The sequence below is a fragment of the Pelodiscus sinensis genome, chromosome 2 (assembly GCF_052426305.1).
Source record: "Pelodiscus sinensis isolate ZL-2025 chromosome 2, ASM5242630v1, whole genome shotgun sequence".
Taxonomy (NCBI): domain Eukaryota; kingdom Metazoa; phylum Chordata; order Testudines; family Trionychidae; genus Pelodiscus; species Pelodiscus sinensis.
Window position 1 is genome coordinate 253,467,816 of NC_143053.1, and position 26,064 is coordinate 253,493,879.

A 26,064-nucleotide genomic window follows, 5' to 3' on the forward strand; every position below is an offset into this window, starting at 1 on the left:
TGGCCAAGTGAAAACTGCTGGAACCATCTTAATAGTGGGAATTTCCATTTTTTTTTTGGATGCTTGAGCTGCGGAGCTGAGGCAGTGAATTGCCGCTCCCTAAGTGAGCTATGTAAACGTGGAGAAAGTGTTGTGGCAGGCACAGGCTCAGCTTGAATTTGTGATTTCCCAGTGGAATCTCCTCAGCGCCATTGTTGGGTAGAGTAGGGCTCTGAGGCTGCACCTGCCCTGGAAGAAAACACCTGCGGGCTGGTTGGAAGTTAGCTGGCTCGGGCAAGTGGAGCTTGGACTTGTGGGGCTAAAAATTGCTATGCGGCCATTTGGGCGGAGGGCTCTGGGATCCTGTGAGGCCTAGTGCTCGGTGTGTAGCCCAAGCCTGTACACAGCAATTTTATAACCTAACAGGCCAAGTCAGAGGATTCTGACTAGTTGCAGGTGTTAGCTGCTGTATAGATGCTGCCCAGAGTCCGTGAACAGGGAAACGTGAGGGCTGTCAATCAATGACGCCTAAACAGACAGCTAGCCCTGTTTAAGGCAGACAGGTGCAAAGCTGCCTGTTCTGAGCCATATTCCTCTGACGGCCCGTCGGTTACTTGGCTATTTCTCCTAAACTCTCATCACTTGGTTCAATCTGATCTTTTTGACTTGGCTCTGAGGAATGTCTTTAGCGGTAAATGTGCTGTCAATGGTCAAACTCTCTTTGTTTCTCTCTCTCTCTGCCATTTCTGTAGGCATCAAGCATGTCGCCTGAGTGCTCCATCGTGCTGGAGATCGAATACGAGCGGGAGAAATGTCTGGAGGACACCAGCCTGGAGAATCAGACTACAGGTAAGGGGTGGATCTTTGCAGTGACCAGCTTGCCGAGTCCATGTTCCCTGCTCCTCTCTAGACATAGAAGGCCCAAAGCTCTTGCATTCATAGAATCCTAGGGTTGTCAAGCCGGGACTTAAAAACCTCTAGGGATGGAGATTCCACCACCTCCCTAGGTAACCTGTTCCAGTGCTTCATCACCCTCCTAGTGACATCGTTTTTCCTAATCTCCAATTTAGACCTCCCTCACTGCAACTTGAGACCATTGCTCCTCATTCTGCCACCTGCCACCACTGAGAACAGCCTCTCTCCATCCTCTTTGGACTGTCCCCTCAGGTAGCTGAAGGCTGCTCTCAAATCCCCCCTCACTCTTCTCTTCTGCAGACTAAATAAGCCCAAATCCTTCAGCCGTTCCTCATAAGTCATGTGCTCCAGCCCCCTAATCATTTCTGTTACCCTTCACTGGACTTTCATCTTTTCTGTATTGGGGGCTCCAGAACTGGATGCAATATTTCAGATGGAGCCTGAGCAGTGCCAAATAAAGGGGAATAATCACTTCCCTAGATCTGCTGGAAATGCTCCTAGTAATGCCACACCCCAATATGCCGAAATACGGTGTGGTGTGGAGTTTGAGTATATTGGCCTCCCCTAGTACGCTAGCTGCTTAAAGCAGCAGGCGTTAGTCCAGTGGGCTTCACTTGTCTTCCTGGAGCGCCTCGCTCAAGTCGCCAAACCTGTTCTCACGATGAAAAGAGCAGCACCCTGCATGCCCACAATGAACAATGGGATCATTGTGGAAGGGTGGGGAGTGGAAAGAAGAGTACCTGGCATGGAATTCACCTCTTGCGGTGTGTCTGTTGGAGCCTGTGAAGTCATCCGGGTGTCAACGGCTTCCTTTGCCGCTGGGGCTGCCACCTGAAACTCTGCTGTCCCTGCTAAAAACTCCTTTCTGCCTCTCCCTGTCTGGCCCTGGCCCTTCGTGAGGCTAACGCCAGAATGTGACATTCCGCACACTGATTTGCTATATAAAAATGTACACCACATGCCCGGGTCATCCTGGGCCTCGCTCCATTGACTTCAGGGATGAATTTGGAGTCTGCCGACACCCGCTCAGGTTTTCGCTAATACTGGAAACATTAGAAAACCACAGAGCAGATAAGGCCTCTACTGAGCCATGGGCCACACCAGTGTCTGTAGTTATTAACGAGACCCACCAGAGAAGGTGGGGGGCAAAGCGAGCAACTGCCCTCGAGCTCAGCAATTCAAAAGGGCCCGAAGTTCCTCGCTGCTACTGCCACTGCTGCCCAGAGCCTGGGGTGGCGAACTCCAGCAGCCTCTGCCCCGCCCCTTCTGCCTGAGGCCACACCCTTTCCGGGAGTGCGGAACACCCCCCCTCCCCCATTGTCCCCAGGGCCCAGCAATTCTGATGGCCGCCCTGCTAGGACAGCGTCTGAGATCACAGGGTGTGTGCAGCATGTAGTGTTTTCATCTACACAGCGTGCCTGCGTTGGGAGTGCATGTGGAATACTAGTATGCCTGCTTGGCATGGCAGGAGAGTGGGCAAGTAACTGATTTGCTGATCTGCTGTCTGGTCTGAAAAATGGAAAAACATTTCAGGCCAGGTCAAAGCAATTGTTCCAGGTGTTTGTAATAAAAATGAAGGAAATGTAGGACTTGAGTCACAAACCACTGCTAGAGAGGAACCTCAAGGCTCTGTGGCTATGGCCTGGGACCTGTTGATTTGAGTCTGTACTAGAGAGCAGGGATTTGAACTTGGCTCTCCCAGGGGCTCTCAAACTTCCCAGATGACAGTGCCCCTGGCAGGGATCTGATTTGTTTGGCGTACCCCAAGTTTCACCTCACTTAAGCACTACTTGCTGGCAAAATCAAACATAAGTACTAGGGTTGCCAAACGGTTTCAACAAAAATACCGGACACGCTTGACATTACATCACAATCGACTTTACATCTTATTTAGAAAATACTGGACATTTCTATTTTCTCACTTTGTTTCCTGAACAGAAAGCTCAAATACTGGACTGTCTGGTTCAAAACCGGACACCTGGCAACCCTAGTCAACACACACAAGTGTCCCAGCACTTGAGTACCAAAAAATGGCTTGCTTTCTCATTTTTACCATATCATTGTAAAATAAATCAACTGGAGTAGAAATCTTGTACTCTATCTTTCAGTGTATAATCTAGAGAGCAGTATAAACCCACCATTGTCTGTATGAAATTTGAGTTTGCAATGACTTTGCTAGTGCTTTTATGTAGCCTGTTGTAAAGATCTAAGGGCGTATCTATTCTGTGCAGAAAATCAACTCTCCAGAGGTTGATCTTCTGGCGTTCAATGTAGCAGACACAAACACTGAACACTAAGGGCAGCTCCAGTCTGGTGGTACCCCTTTAGTGAGGAGTAAGGGAAGCCAACAGAAGCGTATGCTCCTGTCGGCCTCCTGCTGTATGGACGGCACAGAGCCATGATTTAAGATACAGCGACTCTACGTAATTAACGTAGCTGGAGTTGCATATCTTATTTGATCTTCCTCTGTAGTGTAGACAAGCCCTAGATGGGCTGAGGTAACTCCTCACAAGCCTCTGCATACCCCTGGTTGAGAAGCACAGTTCTAGATTGTAGGTAAGTATCCTACATACCAGGCTATTGTCTACTTGGAGGTGGGGGCAGGGAAGCTCCCAGTTATTCCTGTAAAAGCTGTTCCAGTTGACATGAACCACTTTAGTCATTGGGCCAGCAAGAGAATGCCTTTATCACCTGGTAGGGGAAGCATTTACTAGCCACCCTAATCCCTGTTCCTGTGCCACTGAATATTTAAGCAAGCAGCAAGTGAGCGTGAGCTTCCATACAGTTTATGTATCCCTGTCAAATGTCTTTCCTTGTGTGTAGTGGTAGAGATGTAGCCGTGTTAGTCTGGGGTAGCTGAAGCAAAATGCAGGACAATGTAGCACTTTAAAGACCACTTTAAACCATCTTGTTAGTCTTTAAAGTGCTACATTGTCCTGCATTTTCCTTGTGTGTGTGCACTTCGGGGCTCTTCAGGGCTTAGTGTGCAGGCAGTGAGCAAAAAAGCTACCCTCCTAGACAGGTGCTATCACATCAATTATGTAACTGACGGTCACACCGCCAAAATGGACTGTGCGAGAGAAATCTAAAGCAGCAACCACTATGTCTAACAGCACCCCCCGATATTAAAATGATTGCCATTTCAACTAGACAGAGCAGCCACACACCAAAAAGAATCCTAGCACATAACATCTCTGTTAAACCCATCATCAGATGGCTCCTTAGCTAGCAGGATTCTGGCACATGGGAAAGGGAGAATGAAAGCGAATACAGCGCCTTGCTGTCTTTAATAGAATCCATTGATTTATGAGTGGCTTTGTGTGTTATCTGTCTTCAGCACACCCCGCATCCTGTTGGCAGCAGGAAAATCTGCTGTGGCTAAACAGCTAATTTATTATCCTTTCTAATTAAATGAGTGGAATTAAAAACACACAGGATCAGTGGGAGACTGGAAATAACAGGGGATGGGAGGGGCGTTATCCATGGTATTGATGAAAGGGGATTAATCTGTTTGACTTGTTGGATTAAGCCAGTGACAAATGATTCATCAAGAACACCCCGCGTTGGCACTTGTATTGATCACTGTCTCTTACCTCTAGATGTGCAAGTAGTTTTCCACCAAAAAACAACAAGGGCTGCATTAACGCGCTGCTGGCTTTGGCGGGTCAATCATTACGCTGGGGGGGAGAGAGGGCTGTTGTGGTTGAATTCAAGTGGTTGTTTACATTGCTCCCACCTATGTATTTTCAGTGCTGGGGGATGGTGTTTCATTGTCCAGCCTGGCAGCAAAAATCCTCTAGGTTTCCACAGAACAGGTACAGAATGGGTCAGAGCAGAGCACCAATGTATTCCCAATGGAAAGACCACCCTGAAAACAGAGAGCAATTCGGTTTCCGTTAGGGGTATGTCCACGCTGCAGCTGAAAGGTGTTGTGATGGACTGAGCCGGATCTGGGCACTGCTGAGGGCATCCACTCAGGGCGAATTGCTCAAACTCAGGGCTCCTTATAGCCCCTGACTGGAGACCCTTCCCATATAGGTCACAAACCAGTCACACCGAGCGCTTCAGCTGCCAATCCGACCAGCAGGAAACCTCACAAGCAAAACCCCTCAGACACCCCAGCTCTCCCTGTGCCACAATCAGCCCCGGGCCTAACACACAGGTAAGGGGTTATAGAACCCCATCTCACCTACCCCAAACAGGTCTTTCCAGTCCCAAAGAACCAGCCACAAATCCCCAGTCAATTTACACTTTTGATCTTACCCGCAAGAGCACGCTGAGCCAATCCTTTAGAATATAAAATTGAAAGGTTTATGAATAAAAGAAAGAAAAGCATGAGAGTAAGGTTGTTAAGGAGAATACATCACATGCATCGAATCACCAAGTTCTTGTTGCAGGCTCTTAGCAGAGAGGTTACAAACTGCTAGCTTAAAAGTCTCTGGTGCACATCCTATGTCAGGATGGGCCAACGATTCTTTCCGGCTCACTGTTCCTTGCAAGGCTGCATCTGGAATCAGTAGCAGAATTGAAGGCAAGATAGAGTCTGCCTCCTGGCATTTTTATAGCCATCCCTGGTATCTTCCAAGCTGGAGCAGGTCACATGGCCCAGTGACCAACCCTGCATCCCAAGTCAGCAGTTATGATATTGGCTGGTTTGCAGGTCTCCCACACATTCCTCAGCTGTGTTTTGGCCTCTCTGAAAGCCTTGGCCCCGGAGCCTTGCTAATTAGCATAGTCACTGACTGAACATTTCTGGCCCATTGCTCTGTCACAGACAGAGAATCTTCCAGCATCAAAAAAGAGTCCATATTTATAACTCCACATACAGATACCACGCAAGTACATGAATAACATACATAAAATCTGTAGAACATAAGCTTTCATTTGACATCTCATTTGGCCCCCTTTGTACAGACTTTGGGGCAACCCCCCTTGGGTGCAGCAGTGACCTGTCTGATCCCCTTAAAATCCAGTAATGTGACAGGTGTGTCTGCAGCATATGGAGACTTACCTGAGAGATTTTCCGTGTACCCCTGACAAAACCATTCCCCACTTTCTGAACCCTTTCACATTACACTTGCTCGTGCTCTTGAGGAACTGCTCCAAGCTAGCTCAGGCGTGTCACACCCCCTGATTGCAGGGAAGACACACCCCAAGTCTCGCTGGGGCATAGAGCTAATTGCAATTGTACTTTGAGGCATACGCAAAAAGTGCCTGGAGAAGTACTTATAAATACAAGGGTGTTGTGGAAATAGTACTTATGTATTTATATGTAAAAGTACCAGCATAAGCTCAAGTACTTTCAGCTTCCATATTCACTGCAATTGTCTGTGCCATATATGGACAACTATCTAAAGAACATAAGCACATAGTAGAAGAGAAGGAGAAGGGGTGACATTTAAACTTCATGCACAGACACACATAATCGTGGAATAGCAATGCAAAGAAAACCTCTTAAAATATAAACAAACGTATACATTTCCTTATGTGTGTGGCAGACAGCACATCATTCCATACAGTGGGTATTTTTCTTCAATAACAGCATACGGTAATTACAGACCTAGCATCCTGATTCTGGCCCCTGCCAGTCCTACGGAACAGTCTCCCCGCAGAAGCAGAGCTTGGGCAGTGTAGTATTAAATTAGATAAAAAGCTTAGCAACGGCTGGGCATCTTTTCAGTTGATACAGATCCTGCCAAGGATCACAGAGGAATTGCCTCCCCACAGTTCTTAAGGCTGAGTCATGCAAATGCCTCTCCCCTCCCCACTACCCCGATCAATCAAGTTACTGTCATTTGATCTATAGCAATTGGCAGGGTGTTGGGGCGGGGGAGAGACTGCTGGGGGGCTGGCCAGCAGTACCTCTGACTGGTAGTACTCGGGACTAAGATGCCCAACGTTGAAAACCATTTGCTGATTTGCATAGCGTCTAGAGTCAGTGTGTGTGAAAAACAGGAACACAAGAAAGGCCATGTTGGGTCAGACCAATGATCTGAGGACACAGACTATGGGGTTACATCCCTGATTTTCTTGGCAAATAGCCATTGATAGACCTGTCCTCCATAGACTTATCTAATTCTTTTTTGAACCCAGAACATAAGAACATGAGAATGGCCATACTGGGTCAGACCAAGGGATCATCTAGCCCAGTATCCTGTCTGCCCACAGTGGCCAATGCCAAGTGCTCCAGAAGGAGTGACTAGAACAAAAAATCATCAAGTGATCCCGCTCCTGTCCTCCATTTCCTGTCTCTGACAAACAGGCTAGGAACATCATTCCTACTCATCTTCGCTAATTGCCATTGACAAACCTAACCGCCATGAATTAACAAAGTCCTGGTGTTCACAAAATCCTCTAGCAAGGTGTTCCACAGGTTGACTGTGTGCTGTGGGAAGAAAATCTTCCTTTTATTTGTTTTAAACATGCTACCTATTCATATAATTTGGTGACCCCTAGTTCTTATGTTATGGGAACAAGTAAATAACTTTTCATTATTTACTTTCTCCATACCTGTCATGATTTTAAAGAGCTGTATCCTATCCCCCCCTTAGTCTCCTCTTTTCTAAGCTGAAAAATTCCAGTCTTTTTTCTCTCTCTTCATATGGCACCCGTTCCAAACTCCTCATCATTTTTGTTGCCCTTTTCTGAAACTTTCTGGTATGACAACGTTGCCAGCAATGAGTTGCAAAAGTTGATTGTGCATTGTATGAAGAAGTGCTCTCTTTTGTTTGTTTTAATATAGATGCCTATCAATTTCACTTGGGCTATGTCTAGACTGCAAGCCTCTTTCGAAAGAGGCTTTTTTGAAAGATACTTTCGAAAAAGAGCGTCTAGACTGCAAGCGAAACTTTCGAAAAAGCAAGCCGCTTTTTCGAAAGAAAGCAGCGAGTGAGTCTGGATGCTCTCTTTCTAAAAAGCCCTGTTGGCATTCAAGAACGCCTTTTTTCGAAAGAGCACTTTCGAAAAAAGGCGTTCTTCCTCGTGAAATGAGGTTTACCGCCGTCGAAAGAAAAGCCGCGTTCTTTCGATTTAATTTCGAAAGAACGCGGCTGTAGTCTAGATGCACGTGAAGTTTTTTCGAAAAAAGGCTACTTTTTTCGAAAAAAGCCCTGAGTCTGGACACAGCCTTGGTGACTCCTCATTCTCGGGCTCTGGGAAGGAGCAAATTCCTAATTCATTTTCTTCACACCTGTCATGATCAGACCTGCTGACAGAAATGGGGGCCAGAGGGAAGTTGCCCCAAACCTGGTGATTCAAAGGATCCCCAACATAAGCTAAAGTCATGTATCAAACATGCTGTAAATCTTGCTTGTGTCTGTGTTTTATTAATTAAATTAGAATAAATATGGTATTAAAAGCTTTTTCTGGCCTAGTAAACCACAAGTTTGGGAAATGGTTACAGCACTTGAAGTAAAAATAGAAAGAAATAATGAATATGTCCAACTGAGCTAGCAAAAATGGCATGAACCTTGTTGAATTAATAATACATAATGATTTACCTACTAGGGATGTGAAATCCCATTTAATTAGTTAAATGATTTGTTTAACCAGTTAACTGATTAGATGGGGAGGTGGATGAGGGGGCATGCCATCCCAGCTAAGCTGGAGCGCCCCCTCCCACACCTGCTGCAGCCAGGGCTGCCCAACCAGGCTGGAACGCCCCTGCCCAAGGTGTCATTGAGGGTACAGATACACTGTGCGGGGAGGGAGGAGGTTTCGGAAGAGGTATGCAAATAGCGCTAGCATTTGCATACCTTCTTCCGTTTCTTTTTTTTTTCCCTGAATAGGCTTTTCCGCCATTTGGCCCCATCTACACTGTAGGTTTACAGGGGCTTTCAAAAGAGGGTTTTTTCCCCGACGTTTGGCCACGTGTAGACAGGAGCCTGAGTCTAGTCAAATAATAATAACCAGTGTTGTTGCTGCTGTTTAAATACAAGCCACAATGTTCACCTATTGTGAGGGTTGGAAAGTAATTCCAAGTGTAAGTATGTCCAGCATTGACTCTCGTTATTAAGAGTGATTTCCTACCAACTCTTTGACCGTATCCTTTTAAACTTGGCAGCTCCGTTTCTTGAGGCGTCACTTCAAAGTCGTTTTTCATAATTTTTGGAATCCCTTTAGGAGCTTTAGAAGGAAAGCTGGCCCTATGGGGAACCCCTCTTCTCCCCTCCCCCCCCCCCATCATCCCTGCTTGCTGGTTATCATAGAAATGTAGGGCTGGGAGAGACCTCCAAAAAGTGATTAAGTCCACCCTCCCCCACCCCCACCCTACCTAGTAAACCTGGACTATTCCTGTCAGGTGTTTGTCCAGCCTGTTCTTAAAAACCTGCAGTGATGGAGATTCCATATTGGAAGGCTGTGCCAGAGTTTTGATGCCCTTATAGTGAGAAAAATTTCCCTCATATTTAACCTAAATCTCCCTGGCTGCACATTAGGCCCATCACTGCCTTCTGTGGACATGAAGAACAATTGATCACTGTCCTCTTAATAGCCATCCTTGACATATTTGAAGACTGCTATCAGTTACCTCTCAGTCTCTTTTTCTCAAAACTAAATATGCCCAGTATTTTTTATAATCTTTCCTCATAGGTCAGATTTTCTAAACCTTTCATCCTCGTCGTAGCTGTCCTCTGGCCTTTCCAATTCAACCCCAGTTTCAGGAAGTGAGGCACCCGGAGCCATAGGTCTCTGCAGTGCTGAGTAGAGTGGAACAGTAACCTCCCATATTTCCTGTTGGTGCATCTCAGAATGGTAATACAAGTAGGGAGGGACAACATTAGAAAGACCAAGGCACAAAATGAGCTCAAATTAGCTAGAGATATAAAGGGTAATAAGAAAACATTGTGCAAATATGTTAGAAGCAAGACAAAAACAAAGAACAGGGTAGGACTGTTAGGGTATGCCTATACTACAGGCTAAGGCTGAATAAAGATATGCAACTTCAGCTACGTTAATTGTGTAGCTGAAGTTGAAGTAGCTTAACTCAGCTTTTGGCACTGTCTACACTGCAGGAAGTTGAAGAACACTCTCCCTTCGACTTCCCTTTCTCCTCGTGAAAGCGAGGTTACCAGCATCAACCGGAGTGCCCCTCTCATTTCGCATTGGCCGTCTTAACTAATTTGAAACTGGAAGATCGACAGTGGCAGCTTCGATCTTCCTCTGTAGTGTAGACCTACCCTTACTCAATGAAGAGGGGGAAACAATAATAGAAAATGTGGAAATGGCAGAGGTGCATAATGTCCTCTTAGTTTTGGATTTCACCAAGAAGGTTGGTGGCACTTGGACAACTAATATAGTGAATGCCAGTGAAAATGGGGTCGGTTCAGAAGCTAAAATAAGAAAAGGACAAATTAAACATTACAAGTTAGATGTCTTTAAGTCACCAGTGTCTGATGAAATGCATCCTAGAATACTCAAGGAACCCAGTGAGGAGATATCTGAGCATTAGCTATTGTGTTTGAAAAATCACAGAAAATGCGAGAGATTCCAGAAGATTGTAAAAGGGCAAATATAATGCTATCTATAAAAAGGGAAATAATGACAGGGAATAAGAGACCAATCAGATTAACTTCTATACCAGAAAAGCTAATGGAGCAAATACTTAAAAATCCATTTACAAACATCTAGAAGATAATAAGGGGACAGGTAACAGCCAACATGGTTTTGTACAGAACAAATCATGTCAAACCAGCCTGATAGTTTTCTTTGACAGGGTAACATGCCTTGTGGATAAAGGGGAAGCTGTAGATGTGATATATAGAGATTTTAGTAAGGCGTTTGACATAGTGTCTTGTGATGTTCGTATTAATAAACTATGCAAGAACAACGTAGATGGAGCTACAGTAAGGTGGATGCATAACTGGCTGGATAATCCTTTACAGAGAGTTGTTATCAATGGATGACAATCAGGCCAGAAGCACATAATGAGTGGGATTCCACAGGGATTTGTTTTAGAACTGGATCAGTTCAGTATGTTCATCAACGATTTAGATAATGGCATGGAGAGAACACTTATAAAGTTTGAGGATGATATCAAGCTAGGAGGGGTTGCAAGTGCTTTGAAAGATAGTACTTTAAGATGATCTGGAGAAATGGTCTGAGGTAAATAGGATAAAATTCAGTAAGGTCAAATGCTATTGAAGAGGATTAAGGAAGGAGCTACAATAAGGACAGAAGGATTAGAAAACCTGCCTTCTAGTGATATACTCAAAGAGCTCAATGTGTTTAGATTAACAACGAGGAGATAAAGGGGTGACTTGGTCACAGTCTATGGTAACTACACGAGGAACAGAAATTTGATGATAGAGGACTCTTCCATCTAGCAGACCAACTATAACAAAATCCAATTGCCGGAAGTTGAAGCTAGAAAAACTCAGACTGGGAAACATGGTACAATTCTTTTAGCAATAAGGCTGTGTCTAGACTGACAAGTTTTTCCGCAAAATCATCTGCTTTTGTGGAAAAACTTGCCAGCTGTCTACACTGGCCGCTTGAATTTCCGGAAAAGCACTGACGAACTCATGTAAGATCATCAGTGCTTTTCTGGAAATACTATGCTGCTCCCATTCGGGCAAAAGTCTTTTTCTGAAAGACTTTTGCGGAAAAGGGCCAGTGTAGACAACACAGTACTGTTTTCCGCAAAAAAGCCCCAATCACGAAAATGGCGATCGGGGCTTTTTTGCGGAAAAGAGCGTCTAGATTGGCCACGGACGCTTTTCCGCAAAAAGTGCTTTTGCGGAAAAGCATCCTGCCAATCTAGATGTGCTTTTCCAAAAATGCTTTTAACAGAAAACTTTTCCATTAAAAGCATTTTCGGAAAATCATGCCAGTGTAGACGTAGCCTAAGAGTAATCAACCATTGGAACAATTTATCAGGCATATGGTGGATTCTCCATCTTTGGCCATTTTAAAGTGAAGATTGGATGTTTTCCTGGAAGATGTACGGTCTGTCTCAAACAGGATTGTATAAATAGCAATCCTATGGACTGGGTTAGACAGGTGATCAGACTAGATAAGCACAGTGGTCCCTTCTAGCCTCAGAATCTACAGCTTGCATTGCTAGTAATAACATTACCCACAGCAGCAACGTGCTTTCTCACAGTAGAACAAGAGGAACATTTTGTCCTTGTTTCACTTTTGGAGCCTATAGATGTCGGCAAATGTCTCTCCATGTGAAGTGCTCTGGAGCCCCTGAGGGTGTCCTGGGAGGTGCCCCGCATAGCCTTTAGCAAATCGCTGCCCACTGACTTGTTTTCGTTATGCAACGTGCCCAAAAAAACCAATTCCTCCCTCCTCCACTGTGGCTTGCAAACAGCTTGGTTTAATTGAAAGAGCTTATCTAAAAAACGGAGGGGATTTACCAGTGAGACAAGCCAAAGCAAGCAGGACTAGGTCAGTCGAGTGTGTTCCTAATCTGATTATCTCATTACTGATAATCAATTTCCTTTATAATCATTCTTTCCTTAAGCAACATGAAAATTAGCGACGGAGGCCTGAAATCTGGTGTAAGTAATTTGTCAGGCTTCTGCACAAGGCGCTGTCAGGCAAGCTGCTCTCTGATCTAAAGGTGCTGCGCAGCAAGCTGTAACGTCATAGAGTAAACAGAGTTTATTCGAGAGGGCTGGGCGTTGGAGGTAGCACACTCATGCTTAGAAAGCTTGCCCGCTGCTTGGAGGTTGCCTGGAAAGCGTGTATGTGGGTATGAATGAAGTGAGCAAGAAAACAGAGGCAGCCATTAAATCTCCAAAACTAGCAGAAGATCGGAACTAATAACCAGAGCAAATGGAATGTGATTTTCTGCACTAACAGGATTCTGCGGCTTCCCCTGTTTATGGCTTTTAAGTATCGAAAGCGCCAAGGGCCTGGTTGCAAGGACACTTGGCTTCCATTCACTACAGAGGGAGTTAAGTGAGTTCGGAATTTGACTGCCGGAGCTCAGCACCCCACAGGACCAGACCACTGGTTTCCACATTTCATCCTGGAGACCCATATTTTGAATCTCGGTTGTTTAATAGAAAAAGTGATTGGTGCTACTTTCATTAAAGCACAAGGGGAAAGAGTGGCCCAGATTTCAATCTCACAGGCGCTTCCTCACACACGCAAGGTGGGATCTGCAAGCTCATGGGTGCATATGACATCATGGCACACAAACCAGTTTTGCCCATTCTACATGTTCTTGGTGTGTGGGACTTGTAGGGGATCACTCGCGTCCGTGCCCCCAACTGCCAGGCAATATACCCTTCCAGACATGCTGGGTGTCTTATGGTTTATTAAGTTACATACAATATTCACAGCGTGCTCGGTTGCCCTCCACTCGCTGGGGAAGGGGGTCCGGGCCCACCCTCGCTCCAAACCCCGACCCAGGCCCTAAGGTCAGGACGCGTGTCCTTACCTAGCGGAGGGGGTCGAGACCCCTAAACTCCCCCGCTCTCGGGGTCCACGCCCCTGCCCTGGGCCACTTCTTCCCCAGCCACGAGGTCACGCTAGTCTGGGGTCCCCGGGTTAAAACTCACCCAGGGCCTCCAGTGTCCGGATCCATCTGCTGCGGCGCTCCCGCTCCCCGGGGATCCGTCCTTTCCTCCGGTCCGGAGTCCATTTTTAAAGCCCCCGCTGGTCGCGGGGGATGATGCTCCCCCCGGCACCATCACCCTGCACCGGTCTCGGGCGTTGCACCAGTGATGTCACTATGGACGTCCTCCCGGCCGGCCTCCCCTCTCCGCGGGTGCATTCCCCCGCGTCGCTGCCCCTCTGGGGCGCCACTGTTCCCCACCTGGGGCTTTCCGCGGCTTCTCGCCCCGGCGCGGTGCAGGTTCCGCTTCCCCGGCTCCACGGGGATGCGGGCATTTTCGGGGGGTCGGGGCCGCCCCGCCACAGGACGTACAAACTCTAACCTCAGTGAAGACCAGCTCTTGTTTCCAGCTACATGTACGGCTCACCGACGTTGGCTTGCAAGGCCGGATTTGAGTCCTGGGTTGTTTTGTCAGATTTTGAAGACATCAAGACGTGTTTTACAAGAGAAAAATGCAGTGAACATATGGAAATTAAAAATCCAACTGGGAGGAAGGTTAATGCAGTTTTAAATGAGGAGCTTGTTTATACATCACTCTCTGTTTATAGAATGTCAAGATAAGAGATAATGAATAGCTCTCTTCATGTAATGACGGAAGTGAAGTCTGACCCTCTGAACTGATTCCTTTTCCTCTGAACTGATTAAGTGTATAAAACAGTCCAAGAGGGGCTTTTATAAAAAGGGTTGGTGGCAGAGTGACAGCCCTGAGGTTGATGTCTTCCAAATCCAGTATGGATAGTAGTACTACAAGCTTATACAAGCCAGGTTGTTCAAATGCCTCACAATTTTCACCCCAGGCTGAAGGGACTTCCTCCAAGAGCTTCCATTAGAGATGACTTTTCCCCTGTCAGATGAACACTCAAATAAAACACAAAAATAAAATCAAAAAGCTTCAACTGTTGGCCTGTTTGCTGGGACTGTCAACAAAAGAGGGCCGATACTGAGGGCAGCTTTGTATAAATGTCCAATGGGAAGTAGATGCACTTCAAATAGGCCACGACACAGCACATGGAATAGGCAGCTGCCTTCAGTCACTACTGGCCTGCATAAGTTTTGAACCTGGAATCTGGGACAATCAATAATTCTCCAAGCTATTCAGTTCCCAAAAGTGTGTGTCTTTAGCTGGTAGACTGGGGTGGATTCATTGTCAAGAAATGCAGAGAAATTAAAGTTAGTCCCTCTTTTGTGGCCCAACTTAATTTTGTTGTCTTGCAGGAGCTATAAACATTTTGGGGCAGTGTGGTAGGGCGAAGGACCATAGAGAAGTCCTCCAAGGAGGTTAGAGTGGCTGTGGAGAAACAAGCCAATCAGGGGCTAGGAAAACCTATATAAGGAGCTGCAAAGCACAATAGTAGTCAAATGTGCTTATGTTTTAGGCCTTCATCTTACTACACCTGGTTTCACAAAGGGGTTTTTGCATTTAGGTGGTGGCAGCATACCATGCAGGGTCAGGGAATCTGAACCTTGGGGAGTTTTTTTTAAAGAGAAGCCTTTAGTTCAAGGTATTTTAGAGTCTTTTGCAGGCCTGCACCTTCTGCACTTGAAGTGCCAGACTGGAGAATGCCTTGACAGAGTCACAGATGAACAAGCAACAGGACTTAGTTGGACAGTTTCCTTGAATGATAATGAAAATGTCCTGACAGGGAAAGCCATTCGTTGTAACTTTTAAAAGTAATTTGCAATTACTTTTCATCTGAAAGACTTGAAAGGTTTCTTATGCCAGCAAGTACAAATTCCCAGTCTAAGGGTACGTATAGACTACAGAGCTTTTCGGAAAAGTTCTGCTGTGTCAGAAATGCCAACATGTTTTTCGGCATCCTTGTAAACCTCATTTTATGAGAAAGAAGGGATGTTCTGAAAGAGGGATTTTTGGGCCGTGTAAAAATGTCGGAAAAGCCTCTTTTGGAAGAAAAGCAGAAAAAGATACGTAAGTTCACAATTTGCATATATTTTCCGACTTTTCTTTGTAGTGTAGACACAGCCTAAGATTTGATGAATTGTTCCCCCTTACCTGTTTTAGAGTAGAATTCCCATTGTTGGTGATGGGAGGCTTGCATAGGAACTGATTACTGATGAAGATACGCATAGCACAATCTGCAATGTAAAGAGCTCGATTTTGCCCTAAACTTGCCCTCAGAAATGCATAAAAGGAACAACATTAAGTACCCTGTGGAATTCTCTTAGGATTTTGGTAGGCGTCTGTGCCATGCCTGTTGAGGTTTCCCCATGAGTATCTTGAGTTTGAAGAGCGATTCCATAAGAATGGCCATAATGGCTCAGACCAAAGGTCCATTTAGAGTTCTGTTTCTGGCAGTGGCCAATGTCAGGTGCCCCAGAGAGAATGAAGACAACAGGGGACCATCAAGTGGTCCATCCTCTGTTGCTCATTCCCAGCTTTTAGCAAATAGAGGCTAAGGGCACCTTCCCTGCTCAACTTGGCTAATAGCCATGGAAGATGGGTCCATCGATGAACTTATTTAGTCCTTTTTTTAACCCATTGTCATCTTGGATTGCAGTTCCATCTATTTTCTGTTTCACTGCATCATTGAGTATGAAACTTTAATTTTGTCTTGAGTGTTGTAGAAATGTTCAACTTCCAGCCTTTTTTAGAAATGCCAGTATTTATTCAATTTGGGAACAGATGTCTTCTAGCTTTTTGGGATTAACAACTATTTAATGAACACAAATCTTGTCCCCAAAAAAGGCATTTTACTTTAGAGACACGTAACATTTGGAAATGCCTTTTGGTTCTTTTGCTGGGATTTTTTTCCAATAGGATAATATGCAAATACGCACAGTGTTAGTTATGCAAAGATTATGAAACTAAACTGAAGAAAATGCCATTGCTACAGACTAATAGCATGTTTGAAGCACAGGGTAATTGCTCAGATGTAATCCCCAGATGAACAGCTTTAATTTGTTTTCTGTAATGACTTACATGTGTTTTTCCCCTTGTCAAACTTATGGTTAAGAAACCCCCTTTCTGATGATGATGGAAGATTTAACCGATCAAAGATATCTGTGCTTTGTGCCAGCTGATGGACACACTGGCAACTGGCAGGCATTCCGCAGGCTGTATCAAAGTCCCACTGGGACCTTTGGTCCTTATTCAAAGCCAACTGAAGTCAGTGGGGAATCTTTGCATTGACTTTATTGGGCATTAGATCAGGCCTTTCAGCAGAGGCGTCCTTACCAATATGCAGAATACGCAGTTGTGTAGGGCACTTGAAAATTTGGGGCATTGATGGCTCTTAGGGTGTGTCCAGACTACAGAGTTTTGTCGACAAAAGTGGACTTTTGTCAACAAAACTATTCCTGCATCTATACTACATAACGTCGACAGAACTCAGCAGTTTTGTCGATGGCGATAAACCTCATTCTACGAGGAATAATGGCTTTTGTCAACAGAGTTCTGTCGACAGAAGGCATTATTGCATCTACACTGTCCTTTGTATCTACACTCTCATGTCGACAGAACTGGATATAGTCTAGACGGTCTTTGTCGACAGAAGCCTCTACTGACAAAAGCCTGTAGTCTAGACGTACCCTAAATGTCCATCCACCCACCTCTTCCTATCCCTGTTCTGTGGCTCTGCTTTCTCTGGAGAAGATCTAGTAAAGTAAAAAAGCTTGTTAGAGCTATTAGCAAGACATTGAAATGGACATTCAAGTGGTAGTGAAGACATTTAATGGGCATTGCCAACCCCAGGTAAGTACTGTCCATTTCTGAATTGACTGTGTTAGTCGACAGGAACTTAGTTTAAAATTTGTTTTTAAAATATTTCAGTAGCATGTTGCTGAAAATTATAAAATCATATGTCTAAAAAATCATCATCTCCCCCAGCTGCCATCTGGTGTAAGGGCACCAGTTCCATAGTACAGCATAGAGCCTCATAAATCCTAAGAACATCCCTCCATTTAAGTGTCTTATGTGTGCCTAAGGACTTGTTTTCACTGCCTTTCACAGTTCTGCAGTGGTAGATCTTCTGGTGGTTGATTTAGCATGTCTAGTAAAGATCCACTAAATCAAACACGGATGGAGCTCTCAGTGGCCAGGGTTCTCCTCAAAGTCATGATGAGTAAGGGAAGTCAACGGGAGTACTTCTCCCATCGACCTCCCACAGTGGGGCTGCCCCAGAAAATCGATGTAAGGTACGTCAACTCCAGCTAGGTAATTGTCATAGCTGGAATTGCACATCTCCCATTAATTTTTTTCGCCAATGTAGACCTGGCCTAGGGAGCTTATCATGGGTAAGTCTACACTGTTTTAAAATGTGCAACAGTGAGTCTCAGAGCTCAGGTCTACAGACTTGGGCTTGTTCTAACGGCACCAGAAACAACCGTGTAGACATTGTAACTCGGGCTGGAACTCTGGCTCTGATACCTGGGGGAGGAGGAAACTCTAGCTCTGAAAACTTGGGTGGGGAGGAGGAAGCCCACCCCACTCACTACATTTCAGAGCACAAGTTCCATGCAGAGGTGCAACACCTACACATCTATTTGTAGCACCATAGCTTGAGCCCCGTGAGTTAGTTGGCAGACCTGGATTCTGAAATTTATTCCTGTGAATCTTTAAACACAGTGTAGACATAGCTTGGTGTCTAGAGATATGTAGGGATGGGACCATGAAGCTGTAGAGGGTGCCCATAAGGGGACAGAAGTTTCAAGATGCTCAATCTAATTGTGGCTTGTATGCAAAGAGATTCATGAACAAGGAATGTCTTTCAGAACATCATCTTAACTAACCGGTAAATATTTGCCTTCGTACAGGCGAGATGCTGAACACCAGATGACAGTAAAATCCACCCTCACCTGCACAGCCAGGGGGAGAGACATCCCGCAGTCATTCCACTAATCTGCTTTGTGGGCTGGAATACCAGCCTTCATAACACTTATAATAAGATAGAATCCGATCCTGGAGATTTTGCTTAGGGAAAGCTCACTCACTGTAGCCAGTTGGTGTTGAATAGGCATAAAGCCTCCAGGAGTAGACCAAGATGAGCTGTACAGCTCTCGTTATGGGAAGAGGAGTTTGTAACGGCAGTTCCTGGAACTGTTTTCCTTCTATGTAGCCTGATGTGTATGTCATTTTGTAATCCAAAAGAAAAAAAATAGTTGAGTTATGGAAAAATGAAAGATTTCCGTGTTGGCATAGTTTCTCACTCTGAAAGGCCATGATTATAGAGCAGCTGATAAAGCCACTGGTTATTTATATACCTTAGAAAGCCATTTATATTTAGTATGGTCTGGTAGAAACCTCTCTTTATATATAACAAATGGAATGACAGAGTGACGTCATCATGTCACAGGATCCATAGGCTGGGGGGTAGGCATGGGCGGATGAAGCCCAGCCTCCAACCCACCTGAGGCCACATCCCTGGAGCCAAGCTCCACACACTGCCAGCCCGGCCCTCTCCAGCAGCCATGTGGAAAGCTGGGGCTGGTATGGGCCTTCCCCGGCCATCAGGGACAGAGCCAGGGCGGGAGCCCTTCAGCCTCAGCCTTCCCCAGCTGCAAGGGGCAGAGCCAAGGCTGGCACGGCCTCAGCCAGGCTGCCGGGGGGGCAGTTAGGGGTAGGCCTCGGTTGGGAGGGGGAGAAAAGGCCGGGGCTGGAGTGGCCTGGCCCTCTCTGGTGGCTGAGGAAGAGCCAGGATTGCCTTCCCCCAGGGAGAGGGGGGTTGGCGAACGTAGGAAGCAGGGGGTGCAGCCCCCTTGTGTTCCTTAAGGATAACATTTTTATCAGCAGACAAGAAATCAATCTATATATTAGTCAGGCAATAGCCTTGCTAGAATGTCCCATTCCTGGTTCAGCATTTGTTAGCCATAGTCGTAGGGTTGCTGGTCCCTTGAAGGGAATCAGGATCCAATCTGTTTGTGACAGGCTTCCTTAAGGAGAACAGCTAGCTTGGCCCACGGGCAAATGATTAACTGCTGAGGTGGCTGGCTGGCAGCTAATTGACTAATGAGCCGCTGGGCCTGTCAGAAGCGGAGCTCTGTTGGAGGACTGTGCTCTGCGAGGCGGTTTCAGAGGAGGGACAGGCTCACAGGAAGAGGGTGTCCACGTGTTAACTTGCCCCAGCCACGCTGGGCAGGGGGCTGGACTTGATGACCTCCTGAGGTCTCTTCTAGCTCTATGATTCTATAAGCAGCCTGCTGGGAAGATGCTGACTGAGGGTTGTAGCTGTCCTGACGTATAACCCCGTTCGAGGAGGAGGGTGGGAGAGTGCTGAACTTGGGGAGGAGGCTTGCTGGCCTTAGCCCGAGGGTCAGAAGAAGGACCCATGGGCTAGTATTCCTGCAGTTGAGCCTGGAGCTAGCTGGCTCAGGTCAGTTAATGAGTCCAGCTGAGCGGCAGCAGAATGGCTTGATTGGCTGGCCTACCCCATTGATGGCAAGGAGCCAACCGTCCTGCTTTAAGCTTAGCAGCAGTGGTACTTGGCCAGCTGCTCTGTGCACATACCTGCCTTGGGCATGTTCACCTGCCTCGTTCCCAGCCTGTCTCCAGATCTGCTCCTGCCTCACTCCCATGTGCTCCAGCCCTGCTCCCTTGCCTGGCTTCTGACACCAGTTTTCTCCTTTGGTTTTGCCTCTAACCACTAGGCCAGGCTCTGGCGTAACCAATTGGTCCTCCTGCCCACATCCCAGTCTCTGACAAAGTGGTAAATAATGCAGGCGCCAAGAGGTAACTGAGAGCTGCCTGGCTGCCAGGCCATGCAGGACCACAAGAGAGCGTGTTTGACACAGGTGCCTTCTCCTTGGTCCCAGCCGTCCTTAAAATCTATTAATTAGATTGATATGAACTAACAACAGTCCAGCATTTTCAGGGGTGACTAATGATTTTGCATGTTTCCAGGCTTGCCAGCTAGGGAGGCAAAGGGGCCAGTTGACCCGGGCCCTTTAAACTGTTACTGGAGCACAACATGGCACACTCTGGGCAACTGGTGGGGAAGGAGCCACAGCATGGCATGCTCCAGGTGGTGCTGAGGACTCACAGCTCCAGCCCCACCCTTTCATGAAGTTCCTGGTGTTACTCAGATAAAAAAAAAATCAAGCTATCTCTATACATCATAAAAAAGCAAAAATCTTCTCTATCTTTTTCCTTTGCAATGTTTGCAAAGTGCCTTGGGAGCTTCTGATGAAAGCCATGGCAGAGATGTAAATCAAAAACATTTTTATTAGTAAGTGTTGCTTACCCATAAAGTGAAAAAAAATCAATTTCTGGCTGAACTGGGAGACAGCATGATAACACACTGTCTAAAGAAGTCTCCTATAATTAAGATCAGTCTTGGAATCCTTTCCGCTTGCTCTGAGTGGCTGAGTTAATCTCCTGCAGAATGTAGATTTCAGAGGTGGTTTGGAAGAAATAATTGGCATCTTCATGCTGCGAAGAGCTAATTAGTGGTGGAAGCCATGCGCTGTAGTAGCTGGTACCTTACATGCTCAATTAGTGTTCTTGTTTTCCTGTGGCAGACCGCTTTCCTGGCCACATCCTTCCATTGCCCATAGCACCAGGGTGATGCAAACCAATGCGACAGATGAGAGCACATGAAGTGAATGTGAGGCCATGCAGAGTTGAAATGCAAACCTCTGGACTGATGGGTTTGCTACGAATCTGAGTTGGCGCTGAGATCAAAAGAATGATGGGATGAAGGCAGGGGAGGGGAGGTCAGCATCTACTATCCTGTAAGAATCTGCACCTAGGGAGAGTGAAAAGGAAACAGAAAGATTTGAATTTTGTTGTTGGGGGAGGGAGGAGTGACTGCAACAAAGATTGGGCAATGCCTGTCGCTAGAGCCCTGTGTGGATATAACATTTGTATCTGCAAAAATGAGCAGAGGACACCCATATCCATATTCGCGGGTGCAGATATGCAGGGATATAAATGGGTCTCACAAATTTACAGGGTTCTAGATACATTTATATCTGCATCCGCAAAAACAAGCTGTGGATAGCCGCGTCCATATCTCCAGGTTTGGAATACCTATGGATATACATGGATTTACAGGGCACACTGCCAGCCCTGCTGCAAGCCGAACTAGCCAAAGGCTGCTTCTCAAAAAAAAATCAAAATAAACCCTAGCCTGCAGCTCCTGGGTAGGAAACTGCAGAGCTGGCTAGGTTAGGGGAGCTTATGTACACAAATCTAGGGCTGGTACCAGGGTCTTATACAATTAGGATGCCTGAGCGCTGATCCAGTATGCCCACTGTCTTGCTCTAGCTTTAGGAAGTCTTTAAATTAAAGTGTCAAGAGTCTGAGATCTAAATTCACAGGAAAAGTCCAGCTGCCCTCGAGCAGTGTCACCTCTGGCTGAGACATCTGCAGGGACTGAATCTGGGATCTCAAACCACAGCCCCGTACTGTGGAAGCTAAAGGGCCGGGGTTGTTAGTGCAGAAGTGGTAGCAGATTCATATGCCACTGTATGTGGTCTTGCCATTAGAGCGGGACAGAGACTCATTCTGTCAATGTGACTTAAGGCACTGGGACTGTACCACAGAAGCTGCCTCTGTGTTTTTTCACCTCTAAAATGTAGATTATTATTATGATGGTACATCTGTTACCTGGGGTTCCTTCAACCCAAACCTCTCGGTAAATTTTACTCTTTGCGAGGTGGTGTCAGGAGACCATTCAGGGGAGACACGGTCGTCCAACCGATAGATGGATGGTACGAACAGGACAACACAAGAGTGTTTTCACTTAAAGCTAAATTTTACTTAGTCTCAAGCACTTACACACGTCCACAACAAGTTAGTAAAACACCCCCACTTTCGATAGTTAATGAAGTTGAGTGTGGCTCGCGAGTGACAGGATTCTGATGGCCAGTCTTCCGTCTGTCGGTGGGGATGAAGATGTGTCCAGATGTGAGGCATCCCTCCAAGTGTCCCCCAAAATTGTGCCCCTAACTCAACTATTTATCCATAACTTCCCTATTTATCCATTAATATTACAATAACATGCCACTCAAAAACTTCTTAGGCAAGCACTTTTTTAAAGGTTAGGCAAGAGGTTTTCTTCCGATCATCACTTTTTTCTTTTTCAGAGTCTCCATGCCTGGGGGCCCTGATAGATATCTGTATTAGGGCATTTAGACAAACTTCCTGTTTTTCTAAATGAATAGCTCAGCAATTTCACTAGAGAATTGGGCCTCAGGAAGGACGCGGGGTCAAGCTACCCTCTCTGTTGCACTCAAACCCCCTTTCTTCCTCCCTCCCTGGGCTGGTCATGCTGAAGTTGCTGTCTAGGCCTATTTTGGGGCCTGTTAGCTTGGTTGCTCAAGTTTAAGCAGTAAGCAATAGTGGTTCAGGCACTTTACTGGATTTGCCGAAATCTCCCCGTACACATCCCTTCACAGTGAGGTCTCCCCAGCTCACCTCAGGTAGTGTGAGGTCGGAACTTGGGTCATTCCAAACTGGGATGCAACACTTCTTATTTTCAAAAGTAGATCCTTCTAGTTAGGCCCCTATATTAAAGTGGACTGATTCCCAGATGGGATGGTTACCTGAAGCTCCCTTTGATTTCCCCAGGCTCTGTTTCTACAGCTTGCAGACAATTATAGAAATCACCTCCTCGCAGGTTCCCCTACCTATCTGGCTGGAATTGATAGCTGCTTGTTTGCAGCTATCATAGATCATTAGAGCTGGAAGAGACCTTGAGAGGTCATCAAGTACAGTCCCCTGCCCTCCTGGCAGGACCAAGTACCATCCCTAACAGACTTGCCCCAGATTCCTAAATGGTCCCCTTCAAGGGTTGAGCTCACAATGCTGGGTTTAAGCATGCTAATGCTCAAACCACTGAGCTACCCTCCCCCTCCATTTTGTAGGCATCTCTTTTTAACAATATGGCAGCTGGTGGTTTTCTGCTGGCTGGGTTGGCTGAATTAAAGTCTGATTCTTCCAACTACAGCAGTAAACACTCTGAGGCAGGGACTATCACTCTGTGTTGTGTTTGTGTAGCACTCCACACAGTGGGAGGAGGGAGGTCCTGGTTCGTGACTCGGGATCATCTCAGGCACTGGTGTAAAATGTCCTGGTCTTGGAAAAATCTGAAGATGCAGCAATACAAGTTTTTACGTCCTGGCTTGACAAAGTCCTGGATGGGATGATTTAGTTAGGGTTGGTCCTACTTTTAGGATCATTAATAACCAGACTGGGCAAACCATTGGAAAACACACCCTAGGCAAAACTGCTGCAGTGGTAACAAGGGATGTAATAAATATGACACAGCAGATCTTTGGCAGCCCTGACTCCTGTGGCTATTAGCTCTGTTGGATAGTTCTGAAAACTGCCTGTTGATGTCAAACCAGAGCAAAAACGTGCTTATTACAAACAGCAAAAATATGCGTCATGCGCCTAAGGCCTTACTTACACACAACAATATCTTCTGGTAGCATCTCCCCCGTCAGCAGAGATTGAGGCGTATTTTGGAATCCAGAGGTACTAGAAGAATTCTATCACAATAGTCTTGTCTACACAGGGGCCTAATGTGCAGCAAGCTATGGTGTGAATTTACACCGCACTAGCTTGCTACCCACTAACTGGCTGTTTGAACCCTGCTAGCGTGCACTAAAAGTCCCCTTGTGTACGTTGGCCAACTGCTGTTCGGAAGCAGCACCTCAGGGAACTTTTAGTGTGCAGTAATAGAGTTCATGCAGCCAGTTATTGCATGACAAGCTGGTGCACAGTATATTTACACAGTATATTTGGCTGTGCACTATATCTCCATGTAGAAGAGTCCTAAGTCTCTGGAGGTATGTCTACACTTGCACCCTAGTTCAAACTAGGGATGCAACAAGCTTTCGAAATAGTCAATGAAGCGGGGATTTAAATATCCTGCGCTTCATTAGCATGATCTCGACGGTGTGCTAGTTCGAATCACAGCTGATTCGAACCAGGAAGTACACACCGGGATGTGTTAGTTCAAACCAAGGGGTTTGGTTCGAACTAACGTTACTCCTCATTTTTTGGAGTTCGAACTAGGATGCAAGTGTAGATACATACCCAGGGTAAATAAGGATATGAAGAGCTAAATTTTTCCTTGCAGTAAGTGCACTGGAATCTATGGAGATATACCAGGAATGATGAAATCCTTTTTAGGAAGCACTTAAATAAGACCAAAACACATACTTAAGTGCTTTCTTGAATCAGTGCCTCAAATAGCTCTAACAATTTAAAACTTAATTATACAAACAGTTATGTGATATAACTGTTCCCCACCCTTCTTATACAAACCCATTAGCATCACCAAAATATTCTGCAGCAAACTTTTTGCAGAAAAAGACCTGGGGATTCCAGTGGATGAGAAGCTGGATATGAGTCAACAGGGTGTCCTGGTAGCCAAGCAGGCTGACAGCATATTGAAGTGAATGAGTAGGAGCATTGCCAGCAGATCAAGGGAAGTGATTATTCTCCTCCATACAACACTGATGAGGCCACATCTGGAGTATTGTGTCCAATTCTGTCCCTCCCCCCAGACAGAAAGGGTGTGGACACATTGAAGAAAGTCCAGTGGAGGAAAACAAAAAAGATGAGGGGTTTGAAGGATTTGGGCTTATTTAGTCAACGGAAAAGGGGGAGGGAGATGTGATAGTAGCCTTCAGCTACCTGAAGGGGGGTTCCAAAGAGGATGGGGAGAGGCTGCTCTCATTGGTAGCAGATGACAGAACAAGGAGCAATGGTCTCAAACTGCAGTGGAGGAGGTCTAGTTTGGATATTAGGAAAACTGTTTCACTAGGAGGGGGATGAAACACTGGGCTGGGTTCCCTAGGGAGGTGGTGGAATCTCCATCCCTAGAGGTTTTTAAGTCTTGGCTTGACAAAGTCCTGGCTGGGATGATTTAGTTACGGTTGGTCCTGCTTTTAGCAGGGGGTTGGACTCAATGACCTCCTGAGGTCTCTTCCAACCCTAGGATTCTATAAAACAGGAGGTTTCACAAAAGGATTTTTCAATATCTAGGACTCTGCACCTTTCAACCTCAGTACCTACAATGTATTCACATCCATGGCACATATTATTTAAAACTCTGGGCTAAGATGGAATCCAATATAAAATACAAGATGAATGTTCTGGATGGCTTCCTAAAGGAGAAATATTTGTTCTGAGCTTAGTTTAAATGTCTTCATCTAATGCTTACATTACAGTTCACTTGTTCTTGTTTGAAAAGCAAAGCATAGAAAGAACCACTGCCCATGTCCTTCAGTAAATACTTTTAGAACTATACAAGAGATTAATATATATATATAATGGCATGCACATATCAATGCACATCTGACCATCGCACCTGTGCTCTGTCCACAAATCCATCTCCACTGGGACTGCTTCTGTGATTCCAAACCTCCAAGCAGCTCCTAAGACATGGTATGCTTTTGTAAAAAGACAGAGGTATAACAAACCCAGTGGCTGGAAGGTGAAGCTAGACTTATTCAGACTAGAAATAAGGTGTACATTTTTAATCACTAGGCTAATTTACCAAGAGATGCGGTGGATTCTCCACTCTGGGGCATTTTAAAATCAAGACTGGATATTTTTCTAAAAAGCAATGTTCTGGTTCAAACAGGAATTAATAAAGGGAAGTCCTATGGCCTTTGCTATACAGGCAGTCAGATTA

At 45.8% G+C, this 26,064-nt stretch overlaps 1 protein-coding gene and 1 long non-coding RNA gene across 2 annotated transcripts in view; one reads left to right on the top strand and one right to left on the bottom strand.

Annotated features, from left to right (window-relative positions):
- Positions 1 to 26,064, top strand: part of VIPR1 (vasoactive intestinal peptide receptor 1) — a 179,386-nt gene that overhangs the window by 46,992 nt on the left and 106,330 nt on the right. Inside the window, exon 2 of the mRNA XM_075922882.2 lies at positions 732 to 828. Within this exon, the coding sequence (XP_075778997.1) occupies positions 732 to 828 (97 nt within the window). The remainder of the gene's footprint in view (positions 1 to 731; positions 829 to 26,064) is intronic.
- Positions 21,021 to 26,064, bottom strand: part of LOC112545381 (uncharacterized) — a 43,097-nt gene continuing 38,053 nt past the window's right edge. The window contains exon 3 of the long non-coding RNA XR_012902135.2: positions 21,021 to 21,159. This is a non-coding gene — a long non-coding RNA (uncharacterized LOC112545381). The remainder of the gene's footprint in view (positions 21,160 to 26,064) is intronic.